At 35.6% G+C, this 23408-nt stretch overlaps 5 protein-coding genes across 5 annotated transcripts; 3 read left to right on the top strand and 2 right to left on the bottom strand.

Moving 5' to 3' along the window:
- Positions 1-374: 374 nt before the first annotated feature.
- On the top strand, positions 375-3396 carry Phum_PHUM448900 (hemocyanin subunit F, putative; the record flags this gene model as incomplete). The annotated part of the gene is made up of 12 exons (XM_002429665.1): positions 375-554; positions 631-823; positions 905-1128; positions 1205-1407; positions 1502-1754; positions 1829-1986; positions 2072-2207; positions 2284-2472; positions 2555-2693; positions 2765-3001; positions 3074-3188; positions 3264-3396. The coding sequence occupies 12 exons, from the start codon at positions 375-377 to the stop codon at positions 3394-3396; spliced, it is 2160 nt and encodes a 719-aa protein (XP_002429710.1).
- A 2010-nt stretch (positions 3397-5406) lies between these two features.
- On the bottom strand, positions 5407-10492 carry Phum_PHUM448890 (Flotillin-2, putative; the record flags this gene model as incomplete). Its single annotated transcript, XM_002429664.1, has 6 exons — positions 5407-5757; positions 5983-6333; positions 6632-6826; positions 6910-7106; positions 7181-7396; positions 10315-10492. The coding sequence occupies 6 exons, from the start codon at positions 10490-10492 to the stop codon at positions 5407-5409; spliced, it is 1488 nt and encodes a 495-aa protein (XP_002429709.1).
- Positions 10493-12511: 2019 nt separating this feature from the next.
- Phum_PHUM448880 (glucose dehydrogenase precursor, putative) lies at positions 12512-15471 on the top strand (the record flags this gene model as incomplete). The annotated part of the gene is made up of 9 exons (XM_002429663.1): positions 12512-12722; positions 12803-12973; positions 13067-13289; positions 13396-13630; positions 13711-13849; positions 13924-14142; positions 14226-14583; positions 14687-14942; positions 15463-15471. 9 exons carry the CDS (start codon positions 12512-12514, stop codon positions 15469-15471), a joined length of 1821 nt encoding a protein of 606 aa, XP_002429708.1.
- A 613-nt stretch (positions 15472-16084) lies between these two features.
- Phum_PHUM448870 (glucose dehydrogenase precursor, putative) lies at positions 16085-18588 on the top strand (the record flags this gene model as incomplete). Its single annotated transcript, XM_002429662.1, has 7 exons — positions 16085-16439; positions 16533-16763; positions 16854-17027; positions 17116-17348; positions 17422-17657; positions 17742-18159; positions 18319-18588. The coding sequence occupies 7 exons, from the start codon at positions 16085-16087 to the stop codon at positions 18586-18588; spliced, it is 1917 nt and encodes a 638-aa protein (XP_002429707.1).
- Positions 18589-20611: 2023 nt separating this feature from the next.
- Positions 20612-22895, bottom strand: Phum_PHUM448860 (glucose dehydrogenase precursor, putative; the record flags this gene model as incomplete). The annotated part of the gene is made up of 3 exons (XM_002429661.1): positions 20612-21923; positions 21987-22374; positions 22688-22895. 3 exons carry the CDS (start codon positions 22893-22895, stop codon positions 20612-20614), a joined length of 1908 nt encoding a protein of 635 aa, XP_002429706.1.
- Between the last annotated feature and the right edge of the window lie 513 nt (positions 22896-23408).

Genomic DNA, 23408 nt, shown 5'->3' with positions numbered 1-23408 from the left:
AATTGTCTTTCACCACGATAATCCCAAACCCCACACATCTTTAGCCACGGGACAATTAAACATAAAAATAGTAATAATAATAATAAAAAACTTACCCTTGGAAAATTCGTAGAACGAAAGCTGCAAAACTGTGAACAAAAAGAAAATAATTATTATTATCTTGGTATTTTTTTTTTAGTTTATTAAAACCAATTCCAGCATCCGTTTTCACACGAGAAATGTTTTCGCAATAATCGAGAGAAAAAAAATCCGTTTCCGTTATTTACCTCAAAACAGGCTTTTTTCAAATGGTATAAATTCGACGACTTCGACTTGTTTAATTTATTATTTTCCACGTTTTTCAATCGTGAGTATAATAAATTTTTTTTGGAAAAATGTCTAAACAATCGGGAAGAGGTGGAGGACAGAGACAACAATTACCTCAAAGACCATCATCCGGTAACGATGATTCTAGAGAACACGTTTTACATTTTCTATTCGACAGACCTGCAGAACCTGTATTTCTACCAAAAGGTGATAACAACGCATTGTTCGATTTGCCAACGGATTACATAGTAAATATTTTTTTATTTAAACCTTTCGATAATTGTTTAAACGATCCTATTCAAACATATAATCCCTTTTTAATAGGCTGAAGAATATCGACCGGCTAGAGAAGGTTTGGTCAATCGTATAAAAGATGATATTGGAGAAAACATACCTGTGAGAAAAATAACATTACCGGATTTTACACCGATATTACGTTTGAGTCGTCGCGAACCATTTTCACTTTTTATTCCACAACATAGAAAATTAGCTGCGAGATTGATCGACATTTTCCTCGGTAATAAAATAAATAAAATTTCTGGATCTGGAAATGTTTTCCAGAAGAAGGCAACAACAATTCAATAATTTTCTTTTGCAGGAATGAGAAGTTACGAAGATTTTTTATCCGCTGCCGTTTTTGCAAGAGATCGTGTTAATCCTTATTTATTCATTTACGCATTATCGGTCGCCATTATTCACAGATCGGATACGAAAAACGTTCAGTTGCCACCACTTTACGAAAATTTTCCGGAAAAATACATGGATGGAGGAATATTCAAACGTGCGAGAGAAATCACGAGCGTTTTAGATCCGAGCGAAAGGGTAATCAAATCGCCATATTTTTTCCTTTTGATCTCAATTAATAATTCTTTTTAATAAAAAAAAAATTTCAATATAGACTCCGATTGAAATACCACGTGATTACACAGCATCCGACATAGATCCGGAACATAAAGTTGCTTATTTCCGAGAAGATTTAGGTATAAATCTTCATCATTGGCATTGGCATTTGGTATATCCATTCGATGCCGACATTAACATCGTTAACAAAGATAGAAGAGGAGAACTTTTCTATTACATGCATCAACAAATAATTGCCAGGTTTGCCAACATTTTCCGACAGACACACCATTTTCACGACTTCCATTTTTTTTTTTTTTTTTTTTTTAAATCTTCTTTTTGCTTTTTTTTAAAGATTTAATTTCGAACGTTTGTGTAACGATCTTCCGAGAGTTGAAAGACTCACGAGTTTTCGCGAACCCATACCGGAAGGTTACTTTTCCAAATTGGATAGCTTGGTATCGAGCAGGAGTTGGCCTCCGAGACATTCGAATGCAGTTTTAAGCGACGTGTATCGTGAAATTGATCAAATCAAATTCGATTTAAGCGATTTAGAAAGATGGAGAGATAGATTACTTGATGCCATCGCTCAGGGTGCAATCCAAGACGTGAGTATTACTCATTACCACTACTACTACCATCCATACCATGGAAACTACAGCGGAAAATCGTTTGTTTTCAGGAAAATGGCAGAAGAATCGAATTGGATGAAACTACGGGTATCGACATACTGGGAAATCTAATTGAATCGAGTGTCATATCGAGAAACAGGAATTATTATGGAGATTTTCATAATTTTGGACATTTGGCCATATCCCTTTGTCACGATCCCGACGCGAGGTTAATATACTTTAAAAAGAAAAAATTAAAAAGGTTAAAGGTCATCATGGTATTAATTTGTTTTTTTTTTTTTTGGTACTTAAAGGCATTTAGAAACTTTTAGCGTGATGGGTGATCCCGCGACGGCCATGAGAGACCCAATATTTTACAGATGGCATGCATACATAGATTACATTTTCCAACAGCATAAGGAAACTTTACCACCTTATACCGAACAAGTCGTGAGTTAAAAATTTCAAATTGACGTATCCCCGGGTCCGACAGTAAAATTTTTTTTTATTTTTATTTTTTTTCCAGCTCGATTATTCTGGAATTAGAATCACGGGATTGGAAGTTATAACAAACGGACGTAATAGAAATGAACTATCGACATTTTGGGAACAAAACGATGTGAATTTAAGCCGCGGAATGGATTTCACACCCAGAGGAAATGTTTTTGCAAGATTTACTCACTTACAGCATCTCGATTTCGTGTACCGCATAAACGTAACACGATCATCTTATTGTTCTAACAACAACCACAACAACAATTTGCTTTTTCTTTAACTTTCATGATTTTCTTTTCCAGATTGAAAATAACACTGGACAAAATCGTGCTGGAACAGTTCGTATATTCTTAGCTCCTAAACTTGACGAAAGAGGTCTTCCTTGGTTGTTTGCAGATCAAAGACACATGTTTATTGAATTGGATAAATTTCCAGTTGCTTGTAAGACACCGATTCGATACCTTAAAAAATTATTATTATTATTGTTTAACGAAGATAATTAATTGTTTTAGTGAAGAGCAAACAGAATACAATCGAACGTAGCTCGATCGAATCATCTGTCACGATTCCATTCGAAGCAACATTTAGAGATTTGGACATGAATAGACCGAGTGGTGGTAAACGTCTCGAACGTTTTAATTTCTGCGGTTGCGGTTGGCCCCAACACATGCTCATCCCCAGAGGTGCAACCGATGGATTCCAATGCGTTTTATTCGTTATGATTTCAAACATTGACGATGATAGAGTAGGTAGCTCAAGTTCAAAATTTCCTCCCAATCGACAATACGACGATTACTCACGACATTTTTTCCAGGTCGAAGGTGCCGCAACGAGTAATCAACGTGGATTCGATGATGCTGCAAGTTACTGCGGAGTTAAAGATTCAAAATATCCAGATAGGAGACCCATGGGATTCCCATTTGATCGTCCTCCGAGGTAAATAGATACTAAAAAAATTAAAATTTCATATGTTTTCCTTTTGACAATTATTATTATTATTATTATTTTTAGAAATAACGTGGATACTTTGGGTGAATTTTTAACGCCGAACATGAGAACGGCCGACGTACGAATTTTCTTTCAAGATCGAGTAGAAGCGAGACGAGCTAATCAATTACCCGAAGGAAAAAAGTCCAGGCCTTGAAAACATTTGATAAAATAATTTTTGACTGCTTCCACGACGACGACGACGATGACGCAATCAACTTGTTACATTTTTATTAAATAAAAGCATTATTTAAATAATAATAATAATGACTTTTTTTTTTACAACAACAACCTCATCCCTTATTAATAAAAACATACAAAATTTTTAATATTAATAATAATTATTAAATTATTAAATTAAATTTTTTATTATTTATCGATTTATCGATATATTTAATATTTAATAATAATAATAATAATACATAAACACTAAAAAGTTATTAAAACTATTACAAAAAAAAAAAAAAAAAAAAATGGATCAATTTAGTTTTTTTTTGGTCGTACTAAAATTATTAATAAAATATATTTTTTAAAAAAATCACTTTGGACAATTGAAATTATTATTTAATTATCGATCAATCAATCAATCAATCAATCATTCATTCACTCACACATTTATTTAAATTATCATTATTATTATTATTACGTTAATATTATTTATTATAAAAATAAATAAGAAAAACGTACGTCAAAAAAAAAAAAAAAAAAATTTACAAAACATTTCAACGATTTGACTAGTAATAAATTTATTTATTAATAATATTAATTTAATAATTATCATCATTATTATTACTATTATTATTATTATTAGTATTCAATAATAATAATAATAATTCCCCTCCCGTTTCCCCCCCGTTTATCCCCGTACTCTCAAACTTTCTCTTTCTCTCTTTTGGTAATAATAATGATTTAATTTTTTTATTTTTTGCACTTTAATAAAATTTTCGTGACGTCATCATAATTTATTAAAAATCTTTTGACGTCACAAACTAAATAAATAAATAAAAAATCCCCCCCCCCGTTTTAAATAAATAATTAAAAAAAAATGATTTCATTTATTTATTTATTTACATATATGTATTTTATTTGAATAAATATTAATGGCACGAATAAGTCAATAAATAAATAAATAAATAAATAATTCAATAAATACATAAATAAATAAATAAATAAAATTATAATATACGAGTTATTTATATCACGCAATTGCGTCGTGACTTCTCATCATACCGAATAATTTAAATATAAAAAAAAAAAAAATTTTCGAAAGGCTTCGACGAGTATTTTATTCCAAAGGTAGTCATGGCAGTCGTAATAATAATAATAATAATAATAATAATAATGATAATAATAATAATAATTTAATTAATTACATTTATCACACTTAAATTACGTCACACATAAAAATATAAACCACATGTGTCACGAAAATGTTTAAAAAAAAACAGAAAACAATGGCACGAAGATTTAAAACCCCTTAAATCTCTTTCGATATCCCCCTTTCTCCGCCTCCCGCCCCTTCTCCCGCCCCCCGAGAAAAAATATCATTATTATTATTATTTATATTCATACGTTTATCATAATTATTTATTTACAATCTAACGTTTAGTAATAGTAATAATAATAATAATAATGATAAAAAATAGTATAAAATTTTTACTCAAATCACGAATGAATGGCGGATGGAATGAAATGGATGCGAATATAAGAAAAATTCAAAATGGCGACTGCGTGAATGCGTGCGCGTGTGTTTCGCATATAAAAAATTTGAGATTTTGCTAGGATCAAAGACACGAAAGAAGGATCATACGAAATCATCACGCGCACACACCCACACTTACACACACACACACACACACACACACACACATAAAAAATTGTTTAATTACTCGTTTAATTACGTAACGTAACGTAAAAACGAGTTCAAGCGCCATTTTTTTTTTTTTTTAAATTTTCAAGCATTTAAAATTCATTAAAAAGTCATAGAAAAAAATGATGATAATGATAATGATAACGATAATAATAATAATAATTTTTCTTACCCCCTTATTTTGACCCCTCCCATTTTATTTTATTTTTTTTATCGTGCATAAATAAACCGCGTGAAAATTTTATGACGAACCGCCATTTTTTTTTTTTAGGATTTATTTATACACGAATGTGATGGCTATTTTTTCGGAGTCGGAGTCGAACATTTTAAATTTTCCGTGCTGTTGCTCTTTATGCCTCCACTTCCGCCGGCTCCGGCGGTGGCGGTGGAGGCGGCGGTGCCGGATTTCGAACTCTCGCCGAGGATTTTCCTCGGGCTCGCTTTTATTTCGACCATTTTTTTTTCTATCGATTTTCTCGGCGTGGGTATGGCCGAGGGTTTTTTCTCTGTCGTTTTCGGCGGACACGATTGTCCTGATGGCCTTGCCAGGGGTTCGGCAGTTTTGACGCTTTCGATAATTTTAGTCGTTACCGTTATTAATTCGGGATTGTTTTTATCGGTATTTGAATTCCTCGGTTGTATCAAAGGCTGTGATATCATTTGACGATGATTTTGATATTGCGTCGCAGATGCAGACGACGACGACGACGACAACGAGTCTATTTGGAAACGTTGTTCAACTCGTTGATCGGCGTGGCGTTATTTAGCTCCTGGAACTTTTGCTAAAACCTTGAATTTAAAAATAACACAATTAGTTTACGTTTCCATTTCACTTCAATGTGACTTATACTTAGGTATATATATATATACAACCTTGGACAAATCGACACCGGTTAGAGCTTGTACGGCTGGAGGGATTTGTCCTACAAGTCTTGTTATCTCACCGGTGGATGAATCGCTTCCACCTAAAAGAACAATTTCTTCCGTTTTGGCAAGTGGTGCAGCTACTTCCGCTGCTATTTTTGGTAACGCTTCGACTACTAAAGACATTATCGCAGCATCTTTGTAGTCTTTATATACTTTGGCTTTTAATCTCATTCTTTCGGCTTCCGCTTTTCCGACTAAACCTATCGCAAGAGCTTCCGCTCCTCCGACTTTTCTTATTCTTTCTCCTTCCGCTTTGGCAATTTCTACTGTTTGTGTACGCTTTCCTTCGGCTATCATCTACAACAATATTTTATCATTCTCAATTCTATTTCTGTTTGTAATCGAGCAACCAACAAACAAGTCGTGAAAGGGTAATAAAAAAAAAAAAAACAAATTTTATTATTATTATTATTATTAATTTATTAAAATAAATAAAAATAAATAAATTTTCAAATGAGGTATCTAATCCTCCTTCGACTACAGGACTACCAACCACAACCACTACTACCACTACAACTACTACAGCGTGACTACTACTACTTTTATTAAAACGTGATTTCAAATTTAGAAAAATTTCCAACGATTCGAAACGTACTTGAACTCGATAGCTTTCCGCTTCCGCCGGAAGACGAACCGTTGCATTGAGTTCTCTTTCCTTTCTTAAAACTTCCTGTTCTTCGACTTGTATTTCTTTCCTTCTTTCTACCACGTCTATTTGTATTTCTTCGTTTCTGATTTGTTGTTTTATTTTCGCTGCTTGAAGTTCGTATGCCAGCGCAGATTCCGCTTTCTGAACATACACAAAAAAAAAGTAAATATGATTATTAAGAAAGTGATTCCTCCACCCCTCCCCCCCCCGGGGTCAAAACGTACGGCCGTGTTGATTTCCTTATCGAAATTGGCTTTTTGCAATTTGTACATTCTGGCATTATCTTCGATTTTCGTGTCCGTGTTGTATTTTATATCCATTGCGGATTTCTCGCATTCAGCTTCGCGGATTCCAGCATCTCGATTGGCTTGTGCTACGCCTATGTCTGCATCCCGTTTGACGGCAGCCGTTTGCGATTTACCTGAAATGTAATCAAATGCGAATTAAATTTCCCCCCATTTAGTTCTTCTTACACGTCGTTTTCGTCGTCGTTACCTAGTGAGGCCAGGTATTGAACGTCATCGTAAACGTCTTTTATTGTAAACGATAAAATTTCAATTCCCATTCGTCCGACATCAGGAGCGGCTACTTCTCTCACCAGTGCTGCAAACTGATCTCGGTCTTTGTACACCTCTTCTACTGTAAGTGTTCCTGCAAAACGAAAACAAAACTTTATAAACCGCCATTTTAACTTAATCCATCGTAGAGTAACTTTTCAAAAAAAACCAGGTTTTCGGTTTTGACTTCCAGGCAAATTTATTTGCGCAAAATAAAAAAAAAAAATTTCGCCATATTTGCGAAATTTTCTAAACTTTCTATTGGTTCATTTTGTTTTTTTTTTTTTCTAAAAGGCAAAAACCAAAAAATCTTTCGCAATTATTTGATAATTAGAAAAAAAGTCGAGGTCGAACGTAGAAAACATTTTACATTGATACGACCTTGATTTATTAATTTCTGTTCCCCTCCCTCTCTGCCCCCCCCCCGTGATATCCGTTCGTACGTACTTTTTGACGACCATTGCCGTTCCGATGAGCGTCATGACGACTTGCAAAGCTCCGATATTAGCCAGACTAACCATAATTAAACCTAAACCTAAACCTCGTAATTTCCCTTTTTTTGATTGAATCTCCTACTCCAGGTACGCGTAGGAAAAAAAAAGGAAAAAGAAAAGGAAAAATTCAAGAACGCACGCGGAAAAATAAAACGCGTTCGCAAGAAAAAAAAAAAACGTTCGTGCAAAAATATTATTTAAATGTCCATCAACAAACAACAACAACAAACAACAACAAACGATAACAACTCTCGTTTATGGTTAATGCTAAACTTTCTCGTAACAATTTTTGTGCTTCTTCTTCTTTCTGCCACGTCTTTTGTGTACTTTTTTAACAACAACCGATTATTATCTAATAACACGTTTTCACGACTTTTTAAATTTTCAAACGTTTTTTGTGTTAAAAAATTCAATTTTATCGATTCGTAGTCAATCGATCGATTACAATATTATTATTATTATTATTTTCGCGATTTAAAACTTTCTAGTAGATTTTCAGGTATCCGCGTTAGCACGAGCTATCGTCGGAGGGTATGCGAAACACTGACAATTCGCGAAAACAAAATAAAAATTTTCCAACTTGTTTTTCGTACGAGTAAAACAAAAACAACAAACACAACAAACAACGGCGACGGCGAAAAAAAACGTTAGAAGAAAAATGGCATAACTGACTTGTGATAACCGATGTCGTGGTCGTAGCGATGATGATGATAATGATGAAAATTTAGCAAAACGTTCCGCGCGTCGGATTCTTCCACGTCTGACGATTCGGAAAAAGAAAAACTTTCGGAAAAAGCCACGCGATGGAGCAGACGACAAAGAAGAAAAAAAAAAAAAATACAGATTTTTTTTTTGGGTTGCTCCCACTTCACTAAAAACACGATAAGATTTGCAAATTTGTTTTTTTTTGCACGGATGCCTGAATTTCGTCGTACCTGAATTCTACCGGAGGACCGCTTTCGGGTGTTCTCGTTATCGTAATTACGTAAGCGAAATTATCTTTTACCCATTGCGTGATTCGATCCGATCGACATTTCCATCGCATCTTGCGTGATTCTTCGGCCACGTTGTCTCCTACCACGTTTTTTTTTTTTTTTCTTACTAAATTTTTTCGGTATCTACCACGCATTTCAAAAAAAAAAAAAAAAAAAAAAAAAAAAAAGAAAATTATTTAATTAATTATTTACGTTTTCGTTCCGATTCTGAGAAAAAAAAATTTTTTTTTTTTTTTTTTCTTTTTGTTCGTTGATCCCCTTTTCAAAGGAAATCATTCAAAGGTGAACGCGTCGGGTACTAATTATTATTAGTAGGTATCACGATAAGAAAAATTTAAGTTCGTCGCTCTTTTTATAATTTAAAAAAAATAAATTGCGCGTCCGAAATTTTTTCTTCTTCCTGATTACACTTTTTTTTTTTTTTTTTTTTTTTTTTTAAAATTAAGTTCAAGTTCGTTAATTTTGATTTCGGGGGTTTAAAAAAAAAAAAATTTTCCTTTTCAGGCACTCGGCGCAAAAAACGCGGCAAAAATTTTAAATTTTCTTTTTTTAAAGTTGGCATTTGAACAACAAAAAGGAAAATTGGAAACTTAACGTAAAAGTTAATTTTTACGTTTGGTTATTTGCTGGGTGTGACGCTCTTTGTTTTTTTTTTTTTTTTTTTTTTTTTCATTTCCAATTGATATAATATTCCAAACGCGAAAAACTTGTTTCCTTGATTTAGAGTTTCAGTGGGAAAACAATGAGAGAGAGAGAGAGAAAAAAAATTTTTTAATCAACTTGCCAAGGCAGCACAATCATGTTTTCCATATGTTTAAAGAGAGACGACCGATTGCTTTGTTCGCTTAAACAACAACTTCCGCCTTGTTTTGTTTTTGTTTTTCTCCTTCTCATTATAAAACTCATTTAAAAAACGGAAATGACCGTGACCGTCACGACAATGATACTCAAAACATACTAATAAATTTTTTTTTTTTTTTTTTTTGAACCTAAAATAACCGGTTGCGATCGTAAAATGTAGGAAATGAAATCGCGAGTTGAAAAAATTTAACTAAAAATTACGATTTCATTTCCCCCCCCCCTTGATTCGCGCGTGGAATTAGAAAAAAAAAAAAAAACAAAAAAAGAAAGAAAAATTAAACGTGACCGCGTCACCGCCGTCGCTTTAAGCAAGTTTTGATGATTCTTCATTCAATCGTCCCGAAATTAATATTTCCTTTTCTTTCTTTTATTTCCCCGATTGTTCGTTTCGGTTGTTTGTTTGTTTGTACAACGGTAAGAACGTGACTCAATTTATTTCTTGAGGTCGTAATTCGTGTAATTAATTCGTTCGAATCCGTCGCGCGCATGACATTTCATGACAAGGTGATGGTCAAATTGTAAACACGCCATCACTTACATTCAACCATCTACTCCCAAATAAAAATGTCAGTTTTTGTTTACGTCACTTTTGAGCAGTTTCTACACTCGTACCGGAAATCACATTAACAGTAGCAAACTTTACAAACCTTTTGAGACGTTGGAGAGAGAGAGAGGAAAAAAAAGCAAAAAGTATAACTCACCTAAAATGGCTCTGAGATGACCCTCCAGCGTTTGTAGTATCGTGCTTTTAACTTCTTTGACGTCTTTTCCCAAAAACTGTTCGCTCGCCGTTTGTAGTAATTCTTCTGCTCTCATTATCTTACACTGAGCTACTCCGGTCACGGTCAAGGGCACTCCTTGAGCCGTTTCCACGTATTCGCAAATCGGATTTAACGTCATCACTTCGAGTGATAACCTTTGAACGTCTGTGATTCCGTACCATGCCCAAGCCCAACCTCCGACGATTGTCACTTTTTTCGTCGCTCGACAACATCCTCCTGCGTAAGATAGAAGAAAAAAAAAAAAAAAAAAAAAAAAAAAAATGTAAAATTTTTATTTAATCCTTAAAAACCTGAAACCCCGCCCCCCCCCATCCCACCCCACCTCCCCGTCTATTTGCTTTCTCACTTTCGTTTGTTTTAAACGTAGACCGCCTACGTGCGTCTCTGCACGGATTTTTCGTTTTATGATTTCCGAAAGTGGATCACACAAAGCTTCATTCGAATTTCAATCACAAACAACCACAATCGATTGTTATGAAAACAAACAATACCAGTGATAATTTATTTTCTTTTTAAAAAGTTAACGTTATGCAATTGCGGTCAATTTGGTGTCGTCATTTGGCAAAACGGTAAAAAAAAATTATATCGTCCATCATTTCCCCCTTTTCCCCCCTCCCTCATCATCAACACCAGAGCCAACAAAACATGAACGCAAACGTGTGTGTGTGTGTGTGTGTGCGCGCGCGCGAGACTTAATACTCTTTTTAAAATTCTATGAATGGTACCGTTACCTCTTTATCGTAGTATGGTACTCGCACAAGAATCGTATGTTAAAGAAAGGTGATGGTAACCAGAACACGTTCGTGTTCGCCAACTAATATTTAACCCACACCTGGATTCGATCGAATACAACAACAACAACAACAACAACAAACGTAAAAAGTTGTTTCGTCAAACACAAATTAAAAACGACCGCAATAGCTTTCTACCGGTATTTTCCTTCTTCTTCTTCTTCCACTTCTCGACTTAGTTATTTTGCCGTTACTCATACCTAAAACTCTAGCATTATTATTATTATTATTATTATTATTATGTTTTCATTCTTCTTCGAGTCTCGACTTCAGTCGGTAGGAGTTTTTTTTTCTTTTGTGTGACGATAAATAAATTCTTTCGTCGTGAATATCGTTAACATTATTGTTATTATTATTAATATTTTTATGGTTTTTCAAAGGAATAACAAACGAACAAAAAGAGAGGATCGACGTTGTAAAATAATAAATAAATCGTCAAAGGTAAAGTAAAATAATTATTATTATTATTATTACTTTTTGAAATTATTTTGTTCAGAAACGGGGGGGAAAAAAAAAAAAATTACGTCGCGTTCCAACAGCGACAGCGACGACAACGATGACGTTCAAATCACCGGAAATGAAAATTTAATTTACCTGACATTTTTTTTTTTTTTCTAAAAATTTTAATAGAAAAATCATCATCATCTACACCGTCACCATCAGGGATTCAGGGAAGGTGGGGGAGGGAGAGGGAGAAAATAAATAAAAAATTTAATCCTTCATGTTGTCCGTTTGTTTGTTTGTTTGTTTGTTTGTTTACTTCATAAAACTTTCACTTTGCCTTTTTTTTTTTATACGATTGAAAAAAAAAAAAAATCAAAGAAATTTATTGTGATCGAAAACGTTCGTTAATAATAATAATAATAATAATAGTGATAATAATGATAATGATAATAATAATACTGGAGTTGAATAAAATTGTAATGGTGAAAATTTTTAAATTTCGATTTTATCTAAAAAAAAATTTTTTTCTTTTTTTTTTTTAATAAACTTTTTCAAAAGAAATTTTGTCGATTTCGTGGTCACGGTTTTGTGATGATGATAATGATGATGATGATGATGATGATGAACTTTGTACCGAGCGGTGGGCATGTCTTTGGCATTAATAATTTCTCTCTCATACATTTCCACGAATCGAATTTTTTATAAAATCATGAGTCGTCGTCGTCGTCGTCGTCGTCGTCAACGTCTGACACAGTTTAAGTGAAATTATTATTTCGAAATAAGTTCAATGTTTTGGCTTTTTCGGGCATTTATTTGGCAAACGCGACGGAATCGAATCGTCGTCGTCAATCCTCACGTTTTTGTTTTCCCTAACAGTTTAAAGTAACCCGATACGATGCGACATGTCAGCCATAGCAGGAGTACCGATATCATTGGCGGGTGCTGCAGCAAGCGCTGTCGGTGGTCTTTCCTCGTGGTTTCTACCCATGCTCGTTGCTGCCGTCGCATATTTTCACTACGAACTTTTAGATCCGGAATCGAGACCGATAGACGTCGTAGACGAAATGATGTTCGATAATTACGATTTTGTCATAGTCGGAGCAGGTTCGGCTGGTAAGTTTTTCTGTTTTTTTGTACCTTTCAGACAAACGGTCAGCTACCCGCCGATAAACAAACCGTTTGTTTTCGTTCAGGTGCAGTTTTGGCAAATCGTTTGAGCGAAATCGACGATTGGAACGTTTTACTACTCGAAGCCGGTCACGACGAAACTGAAATTTCTGACGTACCCTTACTCGCTGCTTATTTACAACTCAGCAAACTCGATTGGCAGTACAAGACGGAACCGCAACCCACGGCATGTTTGGGTTCGTACAAATGAAATTAACCGTCAAATCTCACTCAAGCGTGAGAAATATTCGTTAACAACAAACAAACAAAATTTTTTCTTTTTCAAACAGGTATGGCCAACAATCGTTGTAATTGGCCCAGGGGAAAAGTTCTCGGAGGTTCGAGCGTACTCAATTACATGCTCTACGTGAGAGGAAATAAAAAAGATTACGACATATGGGAATCTTTGGGAAACCCGGGCTGGGGCTACAAAGACGTTCTTTATTACTTTAAAAAATCCGAAGATAATAAAAATCCTTATTTGGTGAACACTCCCTATCACAGCTCCGGGGGGTAAGAAGTTAATCCCTTCAAAAAAAAAAAAAAAAACACATCTTATTAAAATCCTATTTAAATAATTTTTTTTTTTTTTTAAATAATCTCCATTTTGACGTTTCAGGTATCTGACGGTTCAAGAAGCTCCGTGGCACACACCATTGGCAGCGGCTTTCGTACAAGCAGGTGTTGAAATGGGTTACGAAAATCGTGACATTAACGGAGAATACCAGACGGGATTTATGGTCGCACAGGGAACCATAAGAAGAGGATCCAGGTGCAGTAGTAGCAAAGCGTTTTTAAGGCCTGCACGTCTTCGACCCAATCTTCACGTCGCCATGGGAGCTCACGTACTAAAGGTAATTTAATCATCCCTTTCTAAAAAAAAAAAATTGTTGATCTCTCACAATTTTTTTTCTTTTTAAATCAAAATAATCAGGTATTGATAGATCCGGTCACGAAGGTAGCACGAGGAGTCGAATACGTGAGAGAAGGAAAAGTTCACGTTGCAAAGGCAACAAAAGAAGTCATATTGTCGGCAGGAGCTGTCGGATCCCCCCAAATACTCATGCTCTCAGGTGACAAAATGAAAAATTTTACGATGACGTCACACACGTGGAAAAACTTATTTAAACAAAAAACTTTTTTTCAGGAATAGGACCTAAAGAACACCTTCACAAGCTGAAAATACCGGTGATACAAGACCTCAAAGTGGGTCACAATTTACAGGATCACGTGGGTTTGGGCGGTTTCACATTTCGAGTCAATCAAGACATTTCTCTCGTACAGCAAAGGTACGAAAACGTACCTTCCGTTTTAAAATATGCCATGCTAGGGGATGGACCATTGACCGTTATGGGCGGCGTCGAAGGTAATGCTTACAGAGGTGGGAGGAGGGAAACAAACCGGGAAAAAATCACAAAAGAAAATTTCTGTTTTTTTTTTTTTTTTCAGGTTTGGCGTTCGTCAAAACGAAATACGCGAATAAATCCGAAGATTTTCCCGACATCGAATTTCATTTCGTTTCCGGATCCACGGCATCGGACGGTGGTAATCAAATATGGCGCGCACACGGAATCAAAGATTCGTTTTACAAAAGAGTTTTCGAACCCATATCGAACAAAGACGTTTGGAGCGTCATACCCGTTTTGCTGAGGCCGAGAAGTCGAGGGATAATAAAATTGAGGAGCAAAAATCCCTACGATTATCCACTGATATATCCAAATTATCTAACGGATCCATTCGATTTGGCAACACTGATTGAGGGTGTAAAAATCGGGATGGCTCTCAGCAGGACCAAATCATTTCAAAGGTTACACTTAAAAAAAAATTTAAATTTAATGATTTCGAATGATCCCCCTCCCCCTCCCCCCCCGAAAAAAAAAAAAATAAAAATTCAATTTTTCAACTTTCAGGTACGGAAGTAAATATTACGACGTACCGTGGCCCGGATGCGAACACATCAAACGTTTTACAAACGTTTACTGGGAGTGTTTGATAAGGCATTACACGGTCACGATATACCACCCGGTGGGCACGGCCAAAATGGGACCCTACTGGGATCCTGATGCGGTTACGGATCCCCAATTAAGAGTCTACGGCATCAAAGGATTAAGAGTCATCGACGCATCCATAATGCCGACTCTCGTTTCGGGTAACACAAACGCTCCGGTCATGATGATTGCGGAAAAGGGTTCGGACATGATAAAAGATTTTTGGAAAACAAAACTCAGACCGGAAAACTCTTTGCCGGAAGAAGAATAATAATAATAATAATAAACAAACAATTAATAATAATGATAATAATAATAATAATAATAATGATGATGATAATAAAATAAAATTCATATGTAAATTTTTGTAAATATATATACGTAAGAGATTTTTTTTTTTTTTTTTAAATTAATTTACTTTTTGCGTTGACCGTTATTATTATTATTATTTTTCCGTTTCCGACGGAAATATTAACGTTTAAAGCAGAAGACAAACAAAATTTTGAAACGTCATCAAGACCCTCAACTTTTCCATTCTTTTTTCGTTTTGTTTATTTTTTACTTTCCTTAATCTCTCGTGTAAAAAAAAAAAAAAAAAAAATTTTTTTTAAAAAATTTCTTCGAGGTTTTTGACCGTTGAGGAATTGTGACGTCAATCGTTTACATTTGAAAAATCAGCAAATTTTTTTTTTTGACAGCAATTCTGACGTTTAATAATAATATTAATAATAATAATTCGAATCAGTAAAAAAAAATCGATTCGATTGTTTTCAAATTTTGTTTCCGTTGTTTTGCTGATTTTAAAATCTAATGAATGAAAAACAAACGAACAAACTCGAGCTGTGGCTTCTTTAAAACATTTTTTAAACCCTTAGAGACGGGTTAATAGAGAGAGAAAGAAAGAAAGAGAGAGAGAGAGAGAGAGAGAGCTAGAGCAAAAAGGTCGTTTTGAATGTCAAACATGAATTTGGTCAAGTTGCTGAATATAAAAATTTCGTTCGTTTTTTTGTCGAAAGAAAAAATTTATTATTTAAGCAAAAAATTAAATTAAATCGATAATTTTGCAGAGGTAGCAACAATTCATTTCGTCGTCCTATTGATTTTTTATTATTAATTAACATTTGTCGTTGGTGAATTTTATTTCGTTAAAAAAATTTATATAAATATTTAAAGATGGCGAATTTTTTTAAACACGTGAAATCTTTTTTGTGGTTTTAAAGAAACAAGGAGGAAAAAACAAACGAACGAACGAACAATCGAACACCACCATCGTGTAAATAAAACGTTTAGGGAAAAAATCATTTGTGACGTTTCAACAAAATGGAAGCGTTGGCGGTTAAATCAGCTTTGAGGATAACATTATCCTACGGCGCCGGATTCGGATTCATATTAATGGCGAGACTTTTGATAAAACTCACGAGACCCGACATTGTCGCGGATGGAGGAAGGCCCGCTTTTAAACACAGCACGGAATTGTTGGACGAATATGATTTTATTGTGATAGGAGGTGGGAGTGCGGGTGCCGTCGTCGCATCCAGACTATCGGAGAATCCCGCATGGAACGTTTTGCTACTCGAAGCCGGACCCGACGAAACCATTTTAAGCGACGTGCCCCTCTTCATGGCGGCACTACAAAAATCACCCATCGATTGGCAATTTAAAACCGAACCTTCCGGTATCGTATCCCTTTCATCTAATTTTTATTTAAGGTTTTTCTTTCCCACCCCCCCTTGTCCCAGGTTGAAAAACAAAATTTCTTGCATTCCAGATACTTATTGTCTCGGAATGAAAAATCGACAGTGCAAGTGGCCGAGAGGAAAAGTATTGGGTGGTAGCAGCACCATCAACGCGATGCTCTACGTGAGAGGTAACAGACGCGACTACGATTTGTGGGGGATGGAAAATCCCGGTTGGGATTTTGCAAACGTTTTACCATATTTCATAAGATCCGAAGACGTGAGAATAGATCGTTTGAAATGGTCACCCTATCACGGATTCGGTCAGTCAATCAATCAATCAATCAATCAATCAATTTTTTAAAAGTGATACGATATTTTTTTTTTTTTAATCGAATTTATACGTTTATCAGGGGGATATCAAACCGTCGAAGAATTTAAATTTTCATCTCCCATCGTGACAAAGTTTTTAAAAGCCGGACGAGAATTAGGGTACCCCATACGAGACCTGAACGGAGAATATCAAACAGGTTTTATGAAATCGCAAGGAACTCTTCGCGACGGACTCCGTTGCAGCACCGCAAAAGGTAAAAATCCCCCTCCCCCTCCTTTTTGTTTCTGTCAAAAGAATTTTATTGATGATGAGAGAGCAGCCATTACATTTATTACGTTTAGCTTATTTAAGGCCCTGCAGAAAAAGGAAAAACCTTCACATAAGTCTCAATTCGTACGTTCAAAAAATAAACATAAATCCGTTCACGAGGAGAGCAGAAAGCGTCACGTTCAAAACTGAATTTTTGGGTGTGAAAACGATAAGAACGAAAAGAGAAATCATTTTGTCTGCTGGTGCCCTACAATCTCCACAATTGTTGATGCTCTCCGGAGTAGGACCCAAAAATCACCTTCAGGTTTGTTAAAACCGTCTCTCATTTAGTACCTTTCCTGTAACAAAATTCGACGAGTTTTCTTTTCAACTTTCAGGATATGAACGTTAGCGTCATATTGGACCTTCCCGGAGTCGGGGAAAACCTTCAAGATCACGTCGCTTTGGGTGGCACCGCGTATCTCATCAACAATCCCGATCCTACGGGTCCGAGCCCGGGATTCGTTTTGCCCAAATCTCTGACCCTACCCGCCGTTCAAGAATTCACGACCAACAAAAGCGGACCGTTGTACGGTTTGCCAGAATGCGAAGCCATGGCATTCGTACACACCAAGTAAAGAAACAAACAAAAAAAATGTCAACTGTCTTCGTTTTACGATATAACCCCCTAAACACTTTTTTTTCTTCCATTTTTCAGGTACTCGAATCCGTCTGACGATTGGCCAGACATTCAATTGTTTCTCGCTTCTTATGCCGACAACACGGACGGAGGAGTTTTCGGTAAAAGGGACAGCGGTTTAACGGACGAATATTACGCGTCGTGTTACGAAAACATTTTGTATCGGGATTCTTATTCCGTATTGCCCCTACTCATGCGTCCCAAAAGCAGGGGTAAAATCCGTTTGAAAAGTTCCGATCCGAACGATCCGCCTCTGATATATCCAAATTATTTCGATCATCCGGACGATATCAAAGTTTTGGTCGAGGGAGCCAAATTCGGGTACGCCATGAGTCAAACGATGACGATGAAATCGATGAACGCCACACTTAATCCGTATTGTTCGCCCGAATGTTTAAAATATGGATTCCTGACTGACAAATATTGGGAATGTCAGGTACTTGACATATCGATCGACCCTTTCAATCTCTAATATCGATTTTCTTTCTCTCTCTCTCTCTCTCTCGGTTATATAAACGCTTTCGAAAATTTTCTAATCTTGTCATTGCGTTTCAAAACAACAAATGGTACCTAAAAAAAATTTTCTTTTTGTCAGATTCGCCATTACACTATGACAATTTATCATCCCGTGGGTACTTGTAAAATGGGTCCCGCCAAAGATCACATGTCTGTCGTTGACAAAAGGTTAAGAGTGCACGGGATATGGAATTTAAGGGTCGCAGACGCTTCCATAATGCCGACGATAACGACGGGTAACACGAATGCTCCCGTCATAATGATCGGTGAAAAAGTCAGCGATTTGATAAAGGAAGATGCTTATTACGAGGATAGATACTGGTTTGAAAACAGCGTACGTACACGATGATGATGACGACGACCGCATGACCTTTTTTCTCACGAAAAGAAATGATAATGATAATAACTTTTTTTTACAGGTTTACAGGTATCACGGAAAATAGATAAATAAACAAACAAACAAACAAACGAACAAACAACGAAAACAAAAGGCGAAGACGACAAAACGAAAAAAAAAAAAAATCTCCCCGTCATTTTGACAGTTATGCAATTTCAACGCAGTCGTGATAAGCAAACGAAAAACGTAATGATTTTGAAATAATTAATAAAAATAAGTACCTGACACTCGAGTCAAGTCATGTTCATTATTATTATTATTATTATTATTTTTTTTTTTTTTTTCTCAATAAAACAAATAATTTCACGTAATCATCGATTAATTAATTACCCGACAATCTTCACGTACGTCAAATATTATTATGCAATTAAAATATTCGATAGGATCATCGCATAACGAGTAATAAAAGGCAACAATCGATTGTCTGTGTCTGTGTGTATGTGTGCGTGCGCGTGCAAGCTATCGTTTTCGTGAAGTAAAAGTAAACCGGCAACCTTAATTCTAGCAAATTGATTTTTCCAATGATCAACTTAAACAACGACATTGCAAACAACTCCATACTTTATGCAATTAACGATCGAATAAGGAAAAAAAAAAAAAAAATTATTACTTCTGATAATGTTTCCACGTTCTCTACACGTTCTCCAAACCTTTTCCAGAAACAAACAAACACAAACAACTTTCGATTCTTTTCTTCGGCTTTTCTTTCCCCCCACCCCCTTCCTTCTTAAAGTCTTCTTAACTCTTTTTTTTTTTTTTTTTTTTTTGGAAAAAATATTCTTTTCCCTCGGCTAAAAGATACAACAAAAATAAAACTTCTATTTTGTCACGATGGATCGATCGATCGATCGAAACGCGAGACAAAAAACAAAAAAACAAAAGAAATTATGAAATTATTATTATTATCATTATTATTATTATTAATATTAATGATGATGTATGCGATACAACCGAATTCTTATCGTGTAAATATAAATACGCGTCATTACGCAACGTTATTCGTTAACAATTGTTTTGATTTTTCACCACCACCACCGCCACCGTCGTCATCTTCTTCATTTTTCCAAAAAAACCTCCTCCCACTTCTACCTCCTTTTTTTTATCATATCCGATTCGATAAGAGGTCATCATTTGATGATAATCGATTGATTTCCGCTTCTTATCAAATCAACTTTTATCCGCCGGTCGATAAAGAGGAAAAAAAAAAAAAGGTTAATCGCCAAACGTTTAAATAACACTTGGAATATTTATTAAAACGTTTCGTCGATGGGATGTAGTAATGATAATGATAATGATAGTAATAATAATAATAATAATAATAATAATAAATAAATAAATAAAACGTTACGTCATCATTATTAAAAAAAAAATTACCAATAAATTTGAAAACTTTCGTTACCGTTTCGGATCGAGTAAGATCGAGTTAGCCAACAACAAACATTCGTTGTTTCGTTGTTACCCCGATAACTTTTACTTTTTATTAATAAAACTTTTTTTTTTTTTTTTTTTTTAACATGTTTGACGAAAAATTTTCGCAACAACAACAACAACAACAACAAACGACGACGACGACGAAAAAAGAAAAGTTTTTTTTTTTTAATGAAATTTCATTATGTCACTCGATGAGAATCCATCATCAACATCGTCCAGGGGGCAACAGAAAAATTTATAATCGACAACAGCAATCATGACGACGTATTCTACAAAAAAAAAAAAAAAAAAAACGTGGAACTAGATTTACGTGTGAGTATAAATATTTAACTGTAACCTACTTAAGATGAGCGAATAATGAATTCGCTTCGGAATCCGATGAATGATAAAGCAATTTAATAATAATAATAATAATAATTTTTTCTCCATCATTTATTTTAAATAAAAGAGCTCAATTCGCGGTTTCGTATTCTCGTATAAAAGGTTTCCCTCCCCCTCTCCCTCTTCCTCCCGATTTCTTCTTCCTTAAATCTTCTTCTTCTTCTTACAAATCCCAATCGTCTTTTATCATTTGCGCCGCTTTTTCACCGATCATAATGCACGCAGCGTTCGTGTTTCCTCTCACTATGAGAGGCATTATGCTTCCATCGGCTATTCTTAAATTCGTCAAACCGTGAACTTTGAGTTTGGAATCGACGACGGACGTGGAATCTTTTTTCGGTCCCATTTTACACGTTCCCACGGGATGATATAAATTCGTCGACAAATGCCTTATCAAACACGTCCAATATTCTCGACTCTTGAATTTTTCCGACGAACAATTTTTCAAACGAATCCGTTCCAAATTCGATTCTCTCATTTTCAACGATTTCGTTTCGCTCAATGAAACGACGAATTCGACGCCTCGTATCAACGTGTCCAGGTCTCCGGGAACGTTCAAATAATTCCCGATTATTTTCGGGCTGTCGTAGGGATTCGAACTTTTCAATTCGATTCTACCCGTGCTTTTGGGTCGGAGAAGAGTCGTCGAAATGAGGAGGAGATTCGCGTCGCGTACGATTTTAACGTATTCGTTTCCTATTTCCGGTTTCAAATTGAGAACTCTTGTGAATTTTTTCACGCTCTCCGTGTCGTTCAAGTAAAAATACATGAAGTGATACTGAACGTCCGGGAGAGTTGAATTTTTAAACGTGTTTACGAAACCCACGACGTCTAAATTCGTGAAAGACGAATAGGGTCCGGTGCCGTGAAGTAAAAAATCGTGATAGTGACTTAAATCGTCACCCGGACGTGACATTTTATCCGGTTTGTGTTTATTTATCGATATCGGAGCGACGTACGTGACGACGTGATCTTGCAAATTTTGTCCCACGCCGTTCATTTCGTGGACGACGGGTATGTTCAACGATTCCAAATGTTGTCTCGGTCCTATCCCGGAGAGCATCAACAATTGTGGCGTGTTGATGGAACCCGCCGAGAGTATCACTTCCTTGTGCACGAAAACTCTTTTCATTTCCCCGTTCGATTCGACCTGAACGCCTATCACTCTTTTTCTATCCAATATCAATTTGTGTGCCATTGAATTTTTAACGATGAGCAAATTTTTTCTTCCCTTTATCGGATTCAGAAAAGTTTTGGCCGTGTTTGCTCTCCTTCCGTTTTCCGTCGTCGTTTGCGGTTCCGTGAAACCGAGTTGAAATCTTCCGTTCACGTCGGACACGTAAAATTCTCCGAGTTCTTCGACTCCATCGAAAATCACATTTTTCAAATAGTCCACGTTCGGTCTCTTTCCGAAATGTTCGACGTTCAACAATCCTTTGGACGAGTGATATTTTTTCGACACGAGTTTCGATATTCTCGATCTCCACGTGGGTTCCGCCGCCCGGTATTTTTCCCATTTCGTCAACAGGTACCGATACTCGTTTTCGTCTACGAAATTGAAGCCGGACATTTTCTCAGATCTCTTGAAATATTTCAATATGTTTTTATACGCCCAACCCTCGTTTCCCATATTTTCCCATTCGTTGTAATCTTCCGGATTTCCACGAACGTATATCATGGCGTTGATGACGCTCGTTCCCCCTAAAACTTTTCCCCTAGGAGACAAACATTTTTCCTCGATCATTCCCAAACAGCAATTCGTCATTTTTTCCAATTTGTAATTCCAATCCATTTTTGTTTTCAGGCTGCTTATCCATAGTCCCGGAATTTCCGATGTCGGCGTCGGTGATCCACCGGCTTCTATAAGTAAAACCGACCAATTTGGATTTTCCGACAAACGATTTGCCACGACGGATCCGGCCGAGCCTAAAAATTAAATTTTTTCCAAAATTTATTCGTTTTCCCCCTTCAACTTACGGCCCTGACTTAATTTCATTCACTTATCACCACAACATTCATTTCTTGATAAAAAAAAAAAAATAATAATAATAATAAATTCTTAATATTTATTATTTAATCGTAAAAAACAACAACAGCAACAGCGTTTTTTTTAATTTTATCACACGGATATGACACTGACAATTTCAAAACAGATTTTTTTTTTTTTTTTTAAAAAAATTCAAATTATTTATTTTTAACGAGGAAAAAAAAAAAATAAATAAAATGGACGACAACTCACCGGCTCCGATTATGATGAAATCAAAATTTTGACCGTTAACGAGGGATTTCCATTTGTCTTCCGGGTAATCGACGCTCAAAGCGCATTGAGCCGCCATAAGCGTGTTTATCAATTTTGCAAAAACTGTTCCGGTTGTTGTTCCGCCGTTGAAACTTTCGCAAAAACCAAATGACGATTCGGAAAAATTAAAACCTCCGACTTCCATCATCGTGTCGTTTAAATAAAACAACGACAACGACAACGACAACAACAAAAACGATTCGACACGTTTGTTCTTTTAAGCACGCTCTTTCTCTCTGTCTCTCTCTCTCTCTCTCACACACACACGTTCGTTTTTATAATTCATTCATTCATTCGACAGCGGCGACATGATTCTTTTATTTTCTTTTTTTAAAACGGGGGGAAAAAAAAAATTTTTTTTTTAAACGTTCAATCTTTTGCACGTGCATTGCGCTCTCACGTGCAATACGTTCGATCTGGATGCCATTTTAAAAAAGAGAGTCTTCGGGTCAATATTGAAATTATAAAATCTTTTTCTTTTTTTTTGTTGGTATATTTTAAATAGAATAAATGAAAGAGATAAAATAAAAGCGGACATGAGGTCAATGTCATCTTGACAACCGCGAGCACGACAATACCGAGTCAAGAATCAAAAACTTATATCTCCATTCGACTTTTTAGATGTGTCCATTTCGTACTAAAATCATCTTCTCACCGCCTT

The sequence above is a fragment of the Pediculus humanus genome, genomic scaffold (assembly GCF_000006295.1).
Source record: "Pediculus humanus corporis 1103172108219 genomic scaffold, whole genome shotgun sequence".
In the NCBI taxonomy this organism is placed as follows: domain Eukaryota; kingdom Metazoa; phylum Arthropoda; class Insecta; order Psocodea; family Pediculidae; genus Pediculus; species Pediculus humanus.
The sequence above is the reverse complement of the archived record's forward strand: the minus strand, read 5'-3'. Positions and strand labels throughout refer to the sequence as shown.